General features: G+C 51.3%; 1 protein-coding gene across 1 annotated transcript; it reads right to left on the bottom strand.

Moving 5' to 3' along the window:
- Window positions 1–388: 388 nt before the first annotated feature.
- On the bottom strand, window positions 389–15,111 carry CALCOCO1 (calcium binding and coiled-coil domain 1). The gene is made up of 15 exons (XM_061126612.1): window positions 14,985–15,111; window positions 12,631–12,810; window positions 12,187–12,289; window positions 11,086–11,276; window positions 9,494–9,652; window positions 8,933–9,081; window positions 7,191–7,281; window positions 5,548–5,703; window positions 5,091–5,345; window positions 4,510–4,635; window positions 3,929–4,024; window positions 3,473–3,581; window positions 3,045–3,250; window positions 2,407–2,513; window positions 389–1,447 (listed from the first exon to the last, which is right to left on the bottom strand). Exons 2-15 carry the CDS (start codon window positions 12,784–12,786, stop codon window positions 1,270–1,272), a joined length of 2,082 nt encoding a protein of 693 aa, XP_060982595.1. The 5' UTR covers window positions 12,787–12,810; window positions 14,985–15,111; the 3' UTR covers window positions 389–1,269.
- Window positions 15,112–15,843: the final 732 nt, after the last annotated feature.

Raw genomic sequence — 15,843 nt, 5'->3', positions numbered from 1 at the left:
GTAATGTCTATCCTTTGGCTCAGGTACAGTGAAGGCTGCTTTGGAGAGTAAAGGTCTCAGCGGTGGAAACTTCACCCTACTTTCAAGACACACACCTCAGCCCATATCCCAGGTCCCATATTGCTCCACCTCGGAACAACGCTCCCCTCCCCCTCAGCTTGCCCCCTCCGGCACTGCAGTGTTCCCCAACCAGACCCCCATCTGAGACAAACGTTCCTCTCTCCTCACTTCCCACTGGTGGCCAGCATATGGAAGCATCATGGAAAAATACTGCCAGCCTCCTCCCTAAGGCATGGGGCTGGGGGTGGGGGGGCCCTTCCTCCCACCCTCCTCCCTCCACCGAGGTCTAAGAGCCAGAGGTCTTGAGCGTCTTTTCTCTAGTCACACCTCATGATAAGAACACATTTTATTAGAATAGTTATACATATCATATAAATATATTTGTTCAACTACTGGCAGGGGGAGGGCAATGGGGGGGAGCTCTTATTGCTGAGGGGGGACCTGGTGAGCGAGAGAGGGCTGGCAAGTGGGGACACCTGGGACCATTTGTTCCCCCATCCCTCAGAGAAGGCACAAGTACATTATTTCTTTCCATGTGAGGACCCTGGGGGATGGTGGTGGAGAGGGACAGGAGATAAAGTACAGAAAACCTCAAAAATACAAAAGAAACCTCCAAACTTAATATCTAATGGTATGGAAAAGGCTGGGCTGGGGTATGGAAGGCAGCGGGGGAACAGGAGGAGGAACAAGAGAAGCTCAGAACCGGAAGAGACCTAAAGAAGTCATGATGTCAATGCAGGCCCCAGAGAAAACTCAGGTAAACAAACACAGACCCCGAACAAAAGGGGTGGGGGTGTGCCCCAGGAATTGGCTTTGGGGCATCAGAGAGTGTGAGTGTGTGAGTGTGTGTGGTGGTGGTGGTGGTGCAGTGGTTGGTGTGACTAACAGAAGCAACCGGAGCCAGGAGGGGGTGATTCCATTCCCCCTAGAGAAGGCCTCCTCCATCTTGGTTCCTCCAAAACCGTTTTCAGGGAGTAAAGTCAGCCACTGCTTCCAAGAAGGAACTCCTGCCTGGACAGAAGAGCCAGCTGGGAAAGGATGATGTTGGGGAGCCTGGGATGAAACCACATGGGAGCGGTTGTCAGGCAACAGAATATCATGGAGCTGAGGGCGTTGGAAAAAGCATGAAACCGAAGTGTATGTCTATGCGTGAGTGTGTGCATGTGGGTAAGTGTGTTTCTGTGTGTGGACTGGGAGTGCGGGGTGGGGTCACTCAAAGGTGAAAGGGTCCTGGGTGCTGAAAAAGAAGTGTCCATCCATGTGGTCCTCCAGGGCATCCTTGTCACTCTCGGCTGGGAAGCGCTCCTTACAAATAGGACAGTCCTTCCACAGCGGGGTGGCAGGGCCCCCAGTGCTGGCCTCTGTCAAGGGACTCACAGCAAAGCCACTAGAGAAAGACAGAGGGGAAAGGAGAGGGTCAACATGCTCTGCTGCCTTCTTGGCTTTCGGACCTCAGGGAGAGGGACCCACACACGTGGGCTTCCAGATGACCCTGTTCCTAATGTCCTCTCCAAGCCTCTCACAGTGTCCCTCTCCCCACAGCACTGGAAGCCTTAGCTTCCCGGCTCCCCCGAGCCCTCTTTTCTTTAGTCCCTGATGGTTGCTCTGGTACATAGCCCTTCCCCCAACCTCCTGCTCTCCTCCCTCCATCTCCGTCTGCTGCCTAATGAGGCTGAAAATGACTCTGACATCGTCCTTCATCTTCCTGCTCCAGCCTGGAAGGATGACAGCATCACCTCCTCCTTGCCCTGAGCCCATTCTCATATCCAGGCGAAGCTGGGGGCTGGATGATAAAACCTCTCTTGCCTCCCTGCCTTCCCCTCTTGACTTGCAGGGGTAAAAGGGAAGGCAGCGGGGGCACAATCTGATACCTGAATCCCCCACCCAAAGGACTGACCAGGGGAGTCAGAGAGGAGCAGCAGCATCTAAGGGGTGATCAGATGGATGCTGGACCCCAGTCTTCTCTCTGTTCCTGTCCCTGGGGGCCTTGGTCACCTCCCTTCAACCCCTGACAGAGCCTAGGCACTTACCTGGTGGCTGGGGAAGGGGTAGGGGCAGGAGAGAGGGGATGCAGGGCAATTTGGGCTCCACGGAAGATGGTGCTAGAACAACACAGAAGGCAGCGAAAGGCAGGGCCTCTGAGTGTGCACGTGCATTGACAGGATGGGGGAGGACTGCCTGAAGGCACCAATGATTTGGGGCGGTGGGTCACTGTGTCAACACAACTGCATCTCCTTTTCTTAGCTGGGGCCAAGAAGGGGGAGGGGTGGAAGGGCATGAGGACTGTTCATCTGGATGCCCTCTCCACGGGCATCCTCCCTGCTGTCTGCCCCCTTGAGCACTCACCTGGCCATGTCATAGAAGGCACTGCCCAGTTCTGGAAGTAGCAGGTTGGCCTCCTCACCCCCACTCTGCACAGCTGCCATCAGGACCGACTTCTCATCTTCAGCCTCCTGGGCACCAAAGGGATAGTGCTGAGTCTTGGGGCAGTGTCCCAAGACGGGGGGAGCAGAGTGCTGGGACAGGTAAGGGAAGAGCAGACTAGGCCGAGGTTGTTAACAGAGGGCTGTAGTAAGAGTGGGGCATGAGAAGCATGTTTTTTTTGTTTGTTTGTTAATTTATTTGGCTGTACTGGGTCTTAATCATGGCATGTGTGATGTAGTTCCCCGACCAGGGATGGAACATGGGCATTGGGAGCGAGCAATCTTAGCCACTGGACTGCCAGGGAAGTCCCAGGAGACACATTTGGATGGGGGCTGGTGCACAGGAAGAGAACGGGTATGTGAAGAGAGGGTGGCAGCAGTGAGCTATTGGGTCAGACTGGGTTTTGGGGTGGTGTCTACTGGGTGGCCTTAAAGACAGCCTGGGCCTGCCTCTTCTCCTCCAAAGAAAGCAGGAAGCTAAAGCTGCTCTGGAGGCTGGGCCACTTGGGATTGGGCCTACCCCTTGTCCCTGCCCCTGTTCAGTCTCTCCTCTCTGCTCACCGAGTCTGAGCTACTGTCCTCAGCTGGCCCTGAGAGTTGGGGAGCGATGGGGGCTGGCTGGCTGATGACCACCAGGGGAGAAGCCTCTCGTGGCCCCGGGCCAGGGGAGGAGCCCGCGTCTCCACTCTCACACAGCCCATAGGGTGGGAGCCTCATGTCTTCTGGAGACTCGTCCTCCTCTGAGTCTGTCAGAGCCGCTGGGCAGCCTGCAGGCGAGGGAGCAGGCAGAGAAGAAAGAGGGTTGTATCAGTTCTGGCTTCTCTGGAGGAGAAATATAGTTAATAAATTGGGGACCAGGGTCTGGGAAGGAAGAAGGCAAAACACGGAGGGCAGAGGCTGCTCCCAGGGAGGCACATGGTGTTTTCCCAACACGGGGAGGGAGAGCTGGGTCGGGGGCGGGGGGGTCACAAGACTGCGGGTGTACAGACTCAGCCCCACGGCGGCCTCCTCGTCTTCTGTGGCAGGGTCCTCACTCCACTTCTCATCGGCCACCTTCTCCAGGCGGGCCTCCAGCTTTCTCATGTACTCCAACAGTTCCTGGAAGAGGGGAGAAGTGTGAGAGTCTGAGAAGGTATGAACCAGGCAGCCCCACAGAGCCTTCCCCTGGTCCAGGGTGATCTCTGAGCTCCTCAGAATTTGATGCCTTCATCAAAGGGTGGGAGGGTTTAAGGCTGATTCCCACCCCCCACGCCCACCCTCTTCCCCTAGCAACCCTCCTCTGTCCTGCCGGGTGGGCTTCTAAGAGGAGCCATGGTCCCGTTTTTAGCCTCTGGGCCCTTCTTACTGATGTCCATCTCTAAGCCGAGAGATGACAAGAAGACACCAAGCTCCTAGCCCTCGGGCCCTCCACTCAGGCATCCAGGGGCTGGGTTCTGGGCTCTCACCTGCTTCTCCTCCTGTAGTTGCTCCTTTTCTTTCTGGAGCACACGCAGCGCTGAGCGCAGCTCTGTCAGCTCCCGCTTGCTCTCTGACAGCTGCACCTGGGGGGAAAGGGCCAGATGGAATCTGGAGACTAGAATGTGCCTCCTAGAACCTGGACACCACAACATGGAAACACGACTCTTCATGCCTTCGCTCCTCGCTTGCCCCGACACACGGGAGGCCTGACTCTCCTCCTCCGAGTGCCCCGTCTCAACCGCAGGAGACTCACCTGAGTCCTCGCCTCCACCTCCCAAGTGGGGACTGGGAGGACTGCCTCTGGACTAGGGTGCAGAGGCCTTGGTCAGAGAAGGGCCACCCTAGAATTCTCCTGAGTCATCCCCACTGGGCCCAGAATGATTGCCGAGAGCAGAAAGGCACATGGCAGGCTTCCGACCAATGAGGGAGGGGAGGCCTGCAAGTGGAATGCTGCCCACCAGGGAAGTGAGTGCTCAGCACTTCTGAGCCCACAGCCAAGGCAGAGGGAAGGGGCACTGATGCCCCGGGAGGCCCTCGCCTGGGGCTCGTGGGAGGCTGGGTGCCTCACCAGGCTAGAGTCCTTTTCCCGGGCCAGTTCAGTCTTGAAAACTTGGCTCTGAGTCTTCTCCTCCTGCACTGCCTTTTCCAGTCGAAGTATCTCTGCACTCAGCTTCAGGATCTTGTCCTTCTCCGCCTGGAGGTGCCGAAGAGGCAAACGGAGGGTAAGTGTAAGGGATGCCCTGGTAACAGCTCCACTCCTCACTGTGTCTCTTCTTTATTGGACTGAATGTTTTGGAGCCATTTAGAGACATCTTCCCTTCTTGCCTTCCCCATTCCCCAAAAGAAGGAAGGGCTCTGACAGCAAGGCGCCTTGCTGAGTAGGAATGGGTATCGTGCAGGGCTGGGGCCTAGGTTGGAACATGTATCTGAATCAAGATGTTAACAAAGGCAGGTGCTATGAAGATCAGGAACTGGACACTCCTTGCAAGGAGGGGCCATACTGGGACAGTGAAATACCTCCCTCATGGGCCCTCCCCACCCTTAAGTCCATGAAGGTTCTCACCCTTGTTTCTCTCCCCCCAGGGGATCTGACCACACTGAGGTGGGGGCAGTAGTGACCAGGAGCCTGCAGATCCCCCATCCCACTACCTCCACACTCTGCAGCAGCCCTGCCCGCTCCTTGCTCCACTGGCTTTTTTCTTCCTTCAAGTGCAGACTGAGCTCGGCCAGCCTGCCGTTGACTCCAGCCACCTCCAGACGGCTGCGGTGCAGCTCGGCTATGGTGCGGTCCCGGGCTCCCGCTGCACTGGCCAACTCCTCCCCAAGAAGGGCAGCTTTCTGCTGGCTCGAGGCTGCAAGCTCCTGGGCCCCTCGAAGCTGCTCCTTCAGGGGCTCCAGCTCAGCCTCGGGAGAAAGGAGGAGATGGAATCAGGGCTCCCAGGAGTCATCTGTTGAGCCAGGAAGACAACTGGGTTCCTTCCTCTCCCCCGTGGCATCAGGATCTCAGGACTGGGTTCTTTAGTCTTGAGCCATACCTTTCCCCCAATTTGTTTACAACCTGCCCTGGAACGTTCGCTACTTCCTGTTGCCCAGGGGCTTCACTCACCACCCGCTGCTGGGCCTGGCCAAGGGTGTCTTTCATCTGGGCCACCTTGTCCTTCAGTCGCTGGGCCTGAGCACTCTGCTCCTCCTGCCGGCTCTTGGCCTCCTGCAGCTCCAAATTCAAGCGGCGGTTCTCCTGCTGTGCCATCTGGAGCTCAGCCTGGTGGAGGTGGAGAGGAGGTAAGGAAAGGGAATATATATTTGGGGTGACCGGGCAGATGGACCTCTGTGATGAGAAAAGCCAAGGTTCCACTCCTCAGATTTAACACAAACTCAAGCCTTCAGCCCTGGCCAGCCCTTCCTGGGTTCGCAGCACAAAACAACTCAATCCTGAACGTCCCATCTCCAGTGGCACAGCCTGGGGTTGTCTTATGTGAATCTAGGCATCCCATGCCTCATGTCTGCTCCCCTTTTAGACCGAAACTCAACTTGGATGTCATGTAGGCTCTCACACTCGCCATATTCTTCCTCCCACTCCACCCCCATCCTTGCCACTCTTGTTTCTGTCCATGGCACTACTTCCCAAGTCATTGAGACTGGACACCCTGGTGCCATGTGTGGTTCTGTTCTCTTCCTAGCAGCCCATAGGAAGGATGCTTCTCTATCCTTCACCTTGTTCACAGCCATTTTCCCTTTTCTGCTGTGATCATGACCATGACCACATTAGCTCAGGCTCTGGTCATTTGGATCACTGAATAACCTCACAAGGCAATCAGATTCATAGTCTTCTTTTTTTCTAGCCATGCCATGCAGCTTGTAGGATCTTAGTTTCCTGATCAGGGACTGAACCCAGGCCCTCAGCGATGAAAGTGCATACTCCTAACCACTGGACTGCCAAGGGATTCCCAGATTAATAGTCTCTAAGAACATTCTTTAAGTACAACATATCCTCTACTTAAAATATCATCAATGCCTCTCACTGCTTATAGAATAAAGACTAAATTCAAGAACCTCTCCAATTTGACTTAGGTCTTACTTCAAACTCTTTACCCACACATTCAACTGCCCTGTGTATTCTCAACTCTAAGCCTTTGCTCATGTCTTCCTCTGTTCCTAGAATGGCCTCCCTCTCATCTCTGTCCATTCAAATTCTACCTACTCTTCACTGCTGAGCAAGTGGTTTCCAGACCATCTCCCACGGAAGCCTAGGGTTCTGATGAAACCATTTGGAAGCTTAAATATTTGATTTCAGTTTCTTCCAAATTATGAAAAATTATGTTGGAAAACAATGCATAGACTCACATGTTAGCACACTGGAGATCCCCAAGCACTGACATGTGCTTCCAGGTTAATTCATTTTTGTGAAAACCTCTGAATAAAGTTTCAACTGTATTTTCTATTGACCTGAAGAGTGAACTGAAATTGCAAGGCAGAAGCTTAAAAATGATCACTTGTACTGGTCTGTATGTGAGACTCAAGGTGTACTCAATACTGTATAATCACACACGATACATAAACAGGTGAGCTGCTGAGGCCAACAAAACAGTCATCCACAACCTCCAATTTCAAAGTTTGGTATCCACCAAAATTATCTAATTGCTTTCATCATTTAATAAGGAAATGTTATACACCTGAATGTACAGACGTAAGTTTACAGTTAAACAACGGATGGACAACTGAGAAGGCAAACCAGCTTGGAGCCCTTACCTCGCTTTCCTCCTTGTCTGTCTGCACTTCCTTCAGCTGCCCAAGCAGCTTCTCTTGTTCCCGAGTCAGGGCCTTCACCGTGTCTCTAACCCTGTGAGTGGTGGACACAATGTCAGGTGACTCATCAGTTTCCAGAGAAAGAACAAAGACTCAGACTTTGTCATTAGCTCTTCTGCTGGGGCTTGTCTAGCCCAGAACTCCACCTCTCTGGGACACCCAAATTCCCAACACAAAATAATCCAGGTCTAAGCCCCAAGTATCCGAGATTGCTGGCTTTAGAGCACAGTCTAGGAATAGACAGTTGTTCTTTCCTCTCTGTGTATCACTTTAAGGGAAGCTCTGTTGATGACTTCCTAGTTGTTTGCACTCAATCGAGACTGGAATCCATTTTTTTGTAGACAGGGGCCAGTCATCATTAATGATAAACTTTTGATTGAGGTCAGAAGTCAGCAGGTGTTTTCTGTAAAGGGTCTGAGAGTAAGTATTTTAGGTTCTACAGGCTGTGTGGACTCTGTGGCAACCTCTAAACTCTGCCACGGGAGTGTGGAAAAAGCCAGACACTATGTAAATGAATGAGCCTGGCTGTCTCAATAAAATTTTACTTATGAAAACTGGAATCTGAATTTCATCTGATTTTTACATGTCACATAATATAACTCTTCTTTTGTTATTCAACCATTAAAAATTGTCAAAACCCTTCTTGGTTTTGTGGGCTATACAAAAACCACTTGGTAGGCTGGATTTGGCATGTGGGCCACAGTTTGCTGACCCCTGGTCTAGACAGTCCCTGATCTTTTCCAGATGCTTGGTTTGATCCCAATGTTTCTATTCCATGATTTAGAATCTAGACATTTAGTATCTCCCTGGGGCAAGACTAACACATCCTAGACTGAAGAGGCCTTAGGGACCAACTCACTTTTTACTCTGGGTCTTGGATAGCATGCTGCTTTTCTCCAAAGAGTTTTTAAAAAGATATTAAATCTACCAGCACTGAATGAAAGAAACTTAATTATGTCATTTGATGAAAGAAGTGTTTCTCCCGGTGAAAATCTGAAGGAGAGGCAAGGGAGGTGGCCAATATTTGTGCTATCTGGTAGAGAGAATAGTTCTCTAGCAGAAGATAGAAATTTATTCTATGTGGCTCCAGAGGTCTAAACCAGGACCAATCAGGAAAGCTATAGGAGAGTAAATATGACACAAGAGATAGAACAAATGACAGCTTTGTGATAAAGAGGCCACCTTCTGAGGCAGTGATCTTCCCTCACATACCCTCTTAAATACATTACATTTCTCCCAATGCTAAGATTCTGATTTGTACCTGTTTTCAGGGCAAAGATCCCATAACATTTTGGGATCACCAGTTCTAACATTTCCTAATACTGAGAACAGAGTCTAATCTTAGGCTTTGCTGAAGTAAAATCTGAAATCCATCCTCTCTTATCTTGCCTGGAACATTCTATCCATTCCGTTCTTCCAAATCCTGCACTCCTAGCTCCTGCTTCACCTTTGCTGCACAATAAATACTAATGATTATTTCCAAAGGTAAGGAATACAGAATAGGTTAGGAAAGATGGAAGAGAGCTTGGCAGACAGAGACAGCTTAGGAATTGGAATACCCTGAGTGGGGCTGAGAAGGGAAGGAGAAACCGGCAGGCAGGTCTTGCCTGCCTGACACAGGAGGTTGAGGTTCGAGGGTCATGGGAAGCGAAGGGAAGTGATGGGGGTGGAAGGGGTCCCCTCACCTGTCCAGCTCCACCTCCTTCATCAACACTTTCTCACTGATGGTCTGGATGTCATCTTCCAGCTCCAGGATGCGGGCCACATGGTCTCCCTGTTGTCGGCTCAGGATGTCCCTCTCTTCTGTGAGCTCCCCGTGGGACCGGGAAAGCCCCTGGGGTTAAGGTTCCCCAAGAAGAAGAGAGAAGCTGAGACTCACCTTGCAATGAGTGGACTAAAGGCTTAGAAGCAGAATTCCTACGTTTGACTATCTACCCTTCTACCCGGTCACCTTCCTTGAAGAAGAAACTGTAAGGGAACATCCCCTTCCAGTGAAGATGGCCACCTCCACCCTATCTCAGCACTCCTCTGACTCAAGAGAACGGAGTCTCACTACCAGTTTGGGACAAGTCTCCCGTCACAGCCAGTTTACTACTTCTTCTGACCCCTTCAGCCTGTATCTTTAATGCCAGAACCATCTTAAGAGCCCACTAACATCTCCCTTTCACTGTCTTCATTTTACTGGGTTTAGATTTTGGACCCCAGATGGGCAGCCAGGACCATCCCCTCACCGGCCCAACTCTCACCTTATACTGTTCTGCCAGCTCCGCATGCTCCTGCCTGGCTGCGGCTAGAGCCTTCTCAAGCTCCTGCACTTGGCTCTTCAGCTCTGTCACCTGCCCCTCCAGCTGTAGCTTCAGCTGCATCAGGTCATTCCTCTCTTGCTGGCTCTCATCCAGCTGGTTCTACAGGGGACAGGATGAGAAGCTGGGTCCTGCCTGTGAAGCACCCATTCCAAGGTCCTGTCCCCACCACTCTGCAAATGGTGTCAGGGTGGGGAAGTTACATCAGTACATACTGGCTATTAAAGGGGAGAGTCGGGGAGGCCTGGTGTGCTACCAAATCCTGCCCATTGCCCATCACACACGGGCTCCCCAAACTCTTAACTGCCCACTCCTCTTCTCTTTCCTCCCTGAGGCCTTGCCCCTTCTTTGCCCATCAATAGCAGAACTCCTCACCTGGCAGAAGTCTTTCTCAATCCACACAGACAAAAGGGATGGCTCCCCTAATTTTACCCCATTTATTCTGGAGTCAGACAGATGTGGGTTTAAATCTCCAGTACGTTTTTTTTTTTACTAGCTAGGTGACTCTTAACAAAGTACTTAATTTCTCTGAGTCTCTCTCCTCATCTGTCATATGATCCCCTAGCCTGGATTGTTAGAAGGTTTAAATGAGAAAAATGAATGTAAAAACAGCAACTGGGTAGGAGTTCACCCACCGCTGACTTATGTAAGATATGAGCATCTTCTTCCCATCCTTCTGGTGATTCCGTAAGTTTAGACGGTTCCAGAGGGCAGGAGTTTGTGTAAATCACAAACTGCTCATTTCCACCTTCTGAGCCTTCCTCAGGCCTCTCCTCTTGTCGGGGGCATGGACGTCCTCCCCACCAGGCCCTCTTTCCCCTTCCTTCAGGAAGTCTGCCTTGCTAACATCTGCCTCCTCTCCCTAATCCTTCTCTATTTGGTCCAATAGAAAAATAATACAAGCTACATATATAACTTAAAATTTTTTAGTAGATGCTTAAGGAAAATAATAAGAAATAGGTGGAATTCATTCATCTAATCCAGTCGATCAAAATGTTACCATTTCAACATGGAATTGATATAAACCATTATTGAGATCTTTTACATTCTTTTTTTAATATAGGTCTTCAAAAACCAGTGTGTATTTTATCCATACAGAACATCTCAGTTTAGACCAGTCATATTTCAAGTGCTGAAGGGCCACACATGGGTAGCTGCTCCACCGGTCTGGGGCCCTACCAATCTGCTCTCCCTCCTCACTCATCCTGGAAGTGGGTCTCATCATTCCCTCCCTCGGAATGTTCCTTCTCCAAGGGGCCTCCCTCCACCCTCTGCATCTTCCTCTGGAGCCCAGGGAAGGATGCAGCCCCAGGAGAAGGAGGTTCAAAAAGTTCTTAGGAAATACTGAGTGATGCTGGCCTGTGGGTGGTCTGCTCTCCTATCCTACGTGTGTGTGACTGTGTTGGACTGAGACTTTCCTGTAGGCAAGGCCTTGTGTACCCCCCAATGAGGTCTGCAGCTGAGGCTACAGCCAGGGCGGGGTGAAGCGGGAAGGGGCGCCCCTGCCCAGAACAGTCCTGCTGCTCTGTTCTCACCTGCAGCACAGTTGCCTTGGGGACAACCAGCAGGATGTCAGAGCCACCATCGGTCTCCTCCAGGGTCACCAGTTCATCCATGGGCCGTGGCTCTCGGAACTGGAAAGGGGGGCTCTGCCCACACACCCGGCCCTGGCGGTTCACATAGCGAAACTGGTAGAGCTGGGCTCCGGGTTTGGGCAGGTAGCTGGCTGTGGGGAAAAGTACAGACCCCGGACCCCAATATGATGCCAGGCCCTCAGGTGCTCAGCAGACCCTCTTCCCCTTGGTGTGTCTTAGTATCCACTGTCTTTGGCTCCAGTCTCTTGCTCCCTGTTCTATAGACTGTTTTCTCTCCTCTCCATCTCCCACAGGCTATTTCTGATCCCTGGGATACTCTTTCCTTCCTTTCTGCCTAGCCCTCTTTCCTCTTTTGCCCAAACTTACCCTCCTTAATAACAACAACAACAAGAACAACAATGCTGTTGTTGTTTAGTTGCTAAGTCATGTCTGACTCTTTTGCGACCCCATGAACCATAGTCTGCCAGGCTCCTCTCTCCATGGGATATCCCAAGCAACAGTACTGGAGTGGCTTGCTGTTTCCTCCTCTAGGGGATATTCCCGACCCAGGGATTGAACCCAGATCTCCTCCATTGGCAGGTGATTCTTTACCACTGAGCCACTAGGGAAACCCAGTAACAATGCTAGTTATCATTTTTTTGAGTACCCATTATGTGCCAGGCACTGTATTAACAGCTTTATCTGTATCATTTTAAATCTTCATATTGTTCCTGTAAGCCAGGCATCCCCTTTTACTGTTAAGATAATAGACACAGAAAGGGTAAGTAATTTGCCCAAGGTCAAACAGCTTATAAGTATTAGAGCTGAGATCTGAAGCTTTCAGAATCTAATGAGCATCTTCTTGTTAATGTATGAAGCCACTTTTCCCTCTTCCCTACCTCCTAATTCCACAGGAGGAGCTCCCTCCTTTTTTTTCAGGAGGCAGGGCTATTGGCCCTTTATTGTTCCCATGATTCTATTAATATATCTGGTGAGCCCATTACCCACTTCCAAACTCCATCCCTTTGACCCCTCCCTCCCGATTTCCCCTCTTCCCTGTACCTTGGAACTGGACGCTGGCATGGATGGGAGAACCATCAGTAACACTTTCAGGCACCAAAGACCACACAAATGTGTGGTAATCCCGGACAGAGGCAGCCTCCACCTGTCAGAGCCCACAGTGGGAGAGGGATGTAGTGAGGCACCTCCCAGGTCCAGATGGTGCAAAGGGCTGAGGGGCTGAGCGAGGGGCGGGCAGGATGGTGTGGCTGTGGCAAGGATGCTGAGAGACAGGGAAAATGGAGGGATGCTAATGTGTCAGCAGAGAGCAAGGTTAAGATAGGGAGGAGGTGGGCTTTGCTTGCACAGATGGCCTTTGCTATTTCTGACATCCTTTCCCCTTCTTCCTTATCATTATGAGGTTGAGGATCCAGAAACCAAGTCGTTCCCCTTATTCCACACCACTCACGGCCCATAAACCTGAGCCCGAAGGGGACCTAGGGATACCTTGAAGATGCCAATCCAGTCGCTGGCACTGGGAATGGTGCCTGGCGGGAGTGTGTAGTGACATTCCACCTTGGTGTTGGGAATGTAGGTCCGGGCTACATTCAGAAAGTTGACTCCACCCCGGGATGGTGCCCGGCTTAGTGATGACTCTTCCATTCTGGTCTCGAGCTATCTGCCCTCCTGTGAAACAAAGATTTAATATCCTAAAAAGTCTCTCCCCTCTACCTCTCTGCCCCACAACTCTGTCCCTACCCACCCACAGCCTCTGCCCCTGTAGATGAAGGTGGATCTGGTTTCCAACCCCTGTGAGTTACAGGACTCTTTAAAGGTATCAATCTTTGCTTCTAGGGCATAGGTCTGGCCTTTGCTGTTGGTACACATCTTGTATCACACTGCACCCTCTGAGTCATAGACTTTTCCTAGAATTAAGATCTAATTTCTGCTCCCTTTTCACAGCCCACTGACCAAGCCTCAGTATCCCAGACTCTGCTTCCTTCAGTTAGTCCTTCCTTTTCCATCTCTTAATAGCCTTGAATATTCCAAATTCTCCAGTCTCCATCTCCTCACCCCATCCCTCACATCTTCTGGCTCTTAGATTCAACTTCCAGCTGAGGCGGGGGGGCCCCCTCATCCTGAGCATGTCTCCTTGCTCACTCCAGCTGTATCCAGAAATGACTTGTGACACCTGAAAACAGCAACCATCTCTGAAAGTAACAATCAGTCTTTGGAGCTGGAATGTGGCTGACCACTCCTGAAGCCTGTGAACTCTCACCCTTTCTTCTCATCTCTTGGCTGTCTTATGCCATGAATAATAATAATAATAATAATAGCCTGTACTCTCATCCAAGAGACAAAGGGAAAGGAAGGAAATACAGGTTCTCTCCCTCAATTATTACTCCAGAAAGTAAAGAATTCTGGAGGCGGCTGCTTCAAGGGTGAGGTGGAACACTCAGCAGGAACGTGGTGCTGTGGGGAGATGGAATGTGGGGGCCTGGAGCCAGAAAAGCCCCACCCCCAGTAGGGACAGCCTGGAAGTGTGGGGCCTTGGGATGGGGAAATGTGCACATAATGTTGTGAGGAGGAGAAACAGTTCAAAAAGAACCTCACATTCTTCTCTTCAGGTCTCGAGCAGGGCTCGAAACCTACTGGTTTGACTGTTAACCCATCTCCAGTTTTCCCCTTCCCCCTCATTTTCTCTGTTCCCCTTAGCCTCAATTCTAAATGTCTGAACCCTTCCATCTGCTTGGACTGGTAGTTGGAGGCATGCTATAGGATGGGATTAAGAAGAAAAGGTGTTCTAAGTTGGGTGAGGAGAGTTCACTGGAAAATCTGAGGGTAGAGTGAGGAAAGGTAACAATAATCAAGAGAATTCTGCCGCGGAGGACTGTGAGATGGCCCTCGTCAACTCTCATCTCCAGCCCACTGAACTCAGTCCTGTGTCAACCACAATGATGGGCGTCCAACCAACCACAGCCACTAGTCATGTGCACACCCTCAAACATCACAAACCCACACCAGGCTTAAGTCAGGTGGGCAGGGACTTTAAAAGGGGACAGAAACTCAGTAGAGAAAGGAAGGTGGACCAGCTCTATAAAAAGGAGCTACTTCTCCCTCCAAACTTGAGACTTAATTGACAACAAGAGGCGTCTCTTTATTTTCATCTCTGAAAAATCCCTAATGGAAACTAGTCTATGTTTTTTCCCCTTCAACACAATTCTGGCTTTCTTAAAAGGGGCTGAATTGTTCTCAAAGACATTGTCCTGTGCACCCAGGACAATATTCCCCACAAAATTCATAACAGCTGGAAATATCCCCCAGGTTTGAAAGAGAGTTATGGGCACCCAAGCTGTGTACGTGTAGCCGGATTCAGGTGTTTGCATGGGGGGGGGGGGGGTGTCCCCATCCCCCCACCACGCTGTAGGGCTCTAGAGTTCTTTGACATTCTACATCTTGGAAGGCTTCCCTCCCCACGGATCCAGCGTAGGGAAGGCCTTTGGACTGGTCGGGGGGAACGGCGTAGGGGGTAAGGGGAAAGGGAAGGTTTGTGGGGCCAAGTCTTGCTGGGCCGAGAACGAGCAGATTTCAGCCTCCCTCGAGTTCCCTTAAGCGTATCAAGCTTTATAGAGAAGGACTGAGAGGGAGGCAAGAACCGTCAGAGGGAACCCCCGTGATCAGGCCCCCCATGAGACCAAGAACTCCCGAAACAGTGGGGATGGCTTCTCCAGTACGGAAAGTGTTAACGCTCAAACGCTCCTGCTCCCCCTTCTACGGTTCCCTTAGATGATCCTTTCACAGATTGGACAGTGGGGTGACCCCCCATAAGATCGCCCCCAAATTAGGCCAAGTTTTCTTACCCCACAGACGGATCAGCTGTTCCCTCACCTTTCACCAACAACAAAAACAGCACTCGGACTCCGAGTGGGAGGGAGATGGGTGGGCGCGAGTGCTTCTGGGGTTTGTGGTTCCCCTGTGCATTTTTTCCTACTGAAGCGGCGCAGAACCGGGACTACATATCCCAGGAGGCTGTGCGCAAGGAGGGCGGAGTAGAGGGCGGCCGTGGTGGCTGCCTTACCGCTGCATCCTGGGAGGCGTAGTTCTCACTTCCACTGCAGCCAACGAGGGTGTGGCTACCAAAGGACTTCAAGGCCCAAGATGCCTTGGGAGGGGGCAGGCTATATTAGTGGCGACTGCTAGTTGGTAACGTGCGTGTTTAGGGGGTGGGGAGGAGTTACTGCTCTAACGCTCCTGGTGTAATACTTTAGAGCCGGCCGAAGCATTCGGGTATGCCCTGTTGTTTACTTTTATTTCCTCTCTCATTTACCTTTAACACAACATGTGAGATAGGAAGTTTTGTTATCAACTCTCTATAGATGAAGAAGCCAAAGCCCAGAATGGTTACGGAACCGGTCTAAAGTATCAAAGCTATGAGATGGTAGGATTGCACGACTCCGAGTCTCCTTGCTATTACAGCACGGCAACCCTACCATTTATCGGATAGGAAACTAATATCTGTGGCAGTAGTTTCTCTGCTTAAACATCAGGGACGGCCCCTGCAAAAACTATGTGTTGGGCACCGCTGACGATTCCCCCCCCCGCCCCCCCCAACTTTAAGGTCTCAGTGCCAGGGGTCTGCCAATACAATCCTGGCCTGGCATCCCTGGAATGGCCTCTAGGTCCAGGAGGATCCATTGTCTAACGTGGTGGTTGGGGGAG

This window comes from Dama dama, chromosome 3 (genome assembly GCF_033118175.1).
Source record: "Dama dama isolate Ldn47 chromosome 3, ASM3311817v1, whole genome shotgun sequence".
Classification (NCBI taxonomy): domain Eukaryota; kingdom Metazoa; phylum Chordata; class Mammalia; order Artiodactyla; family Cervidae; genus Dama; species Dama dama.
The sequence above is the reverse complement of the archived record's forward strand: the minus strand, read 5'-3'. Positions and strand labels throughout refer to the sequence as shown.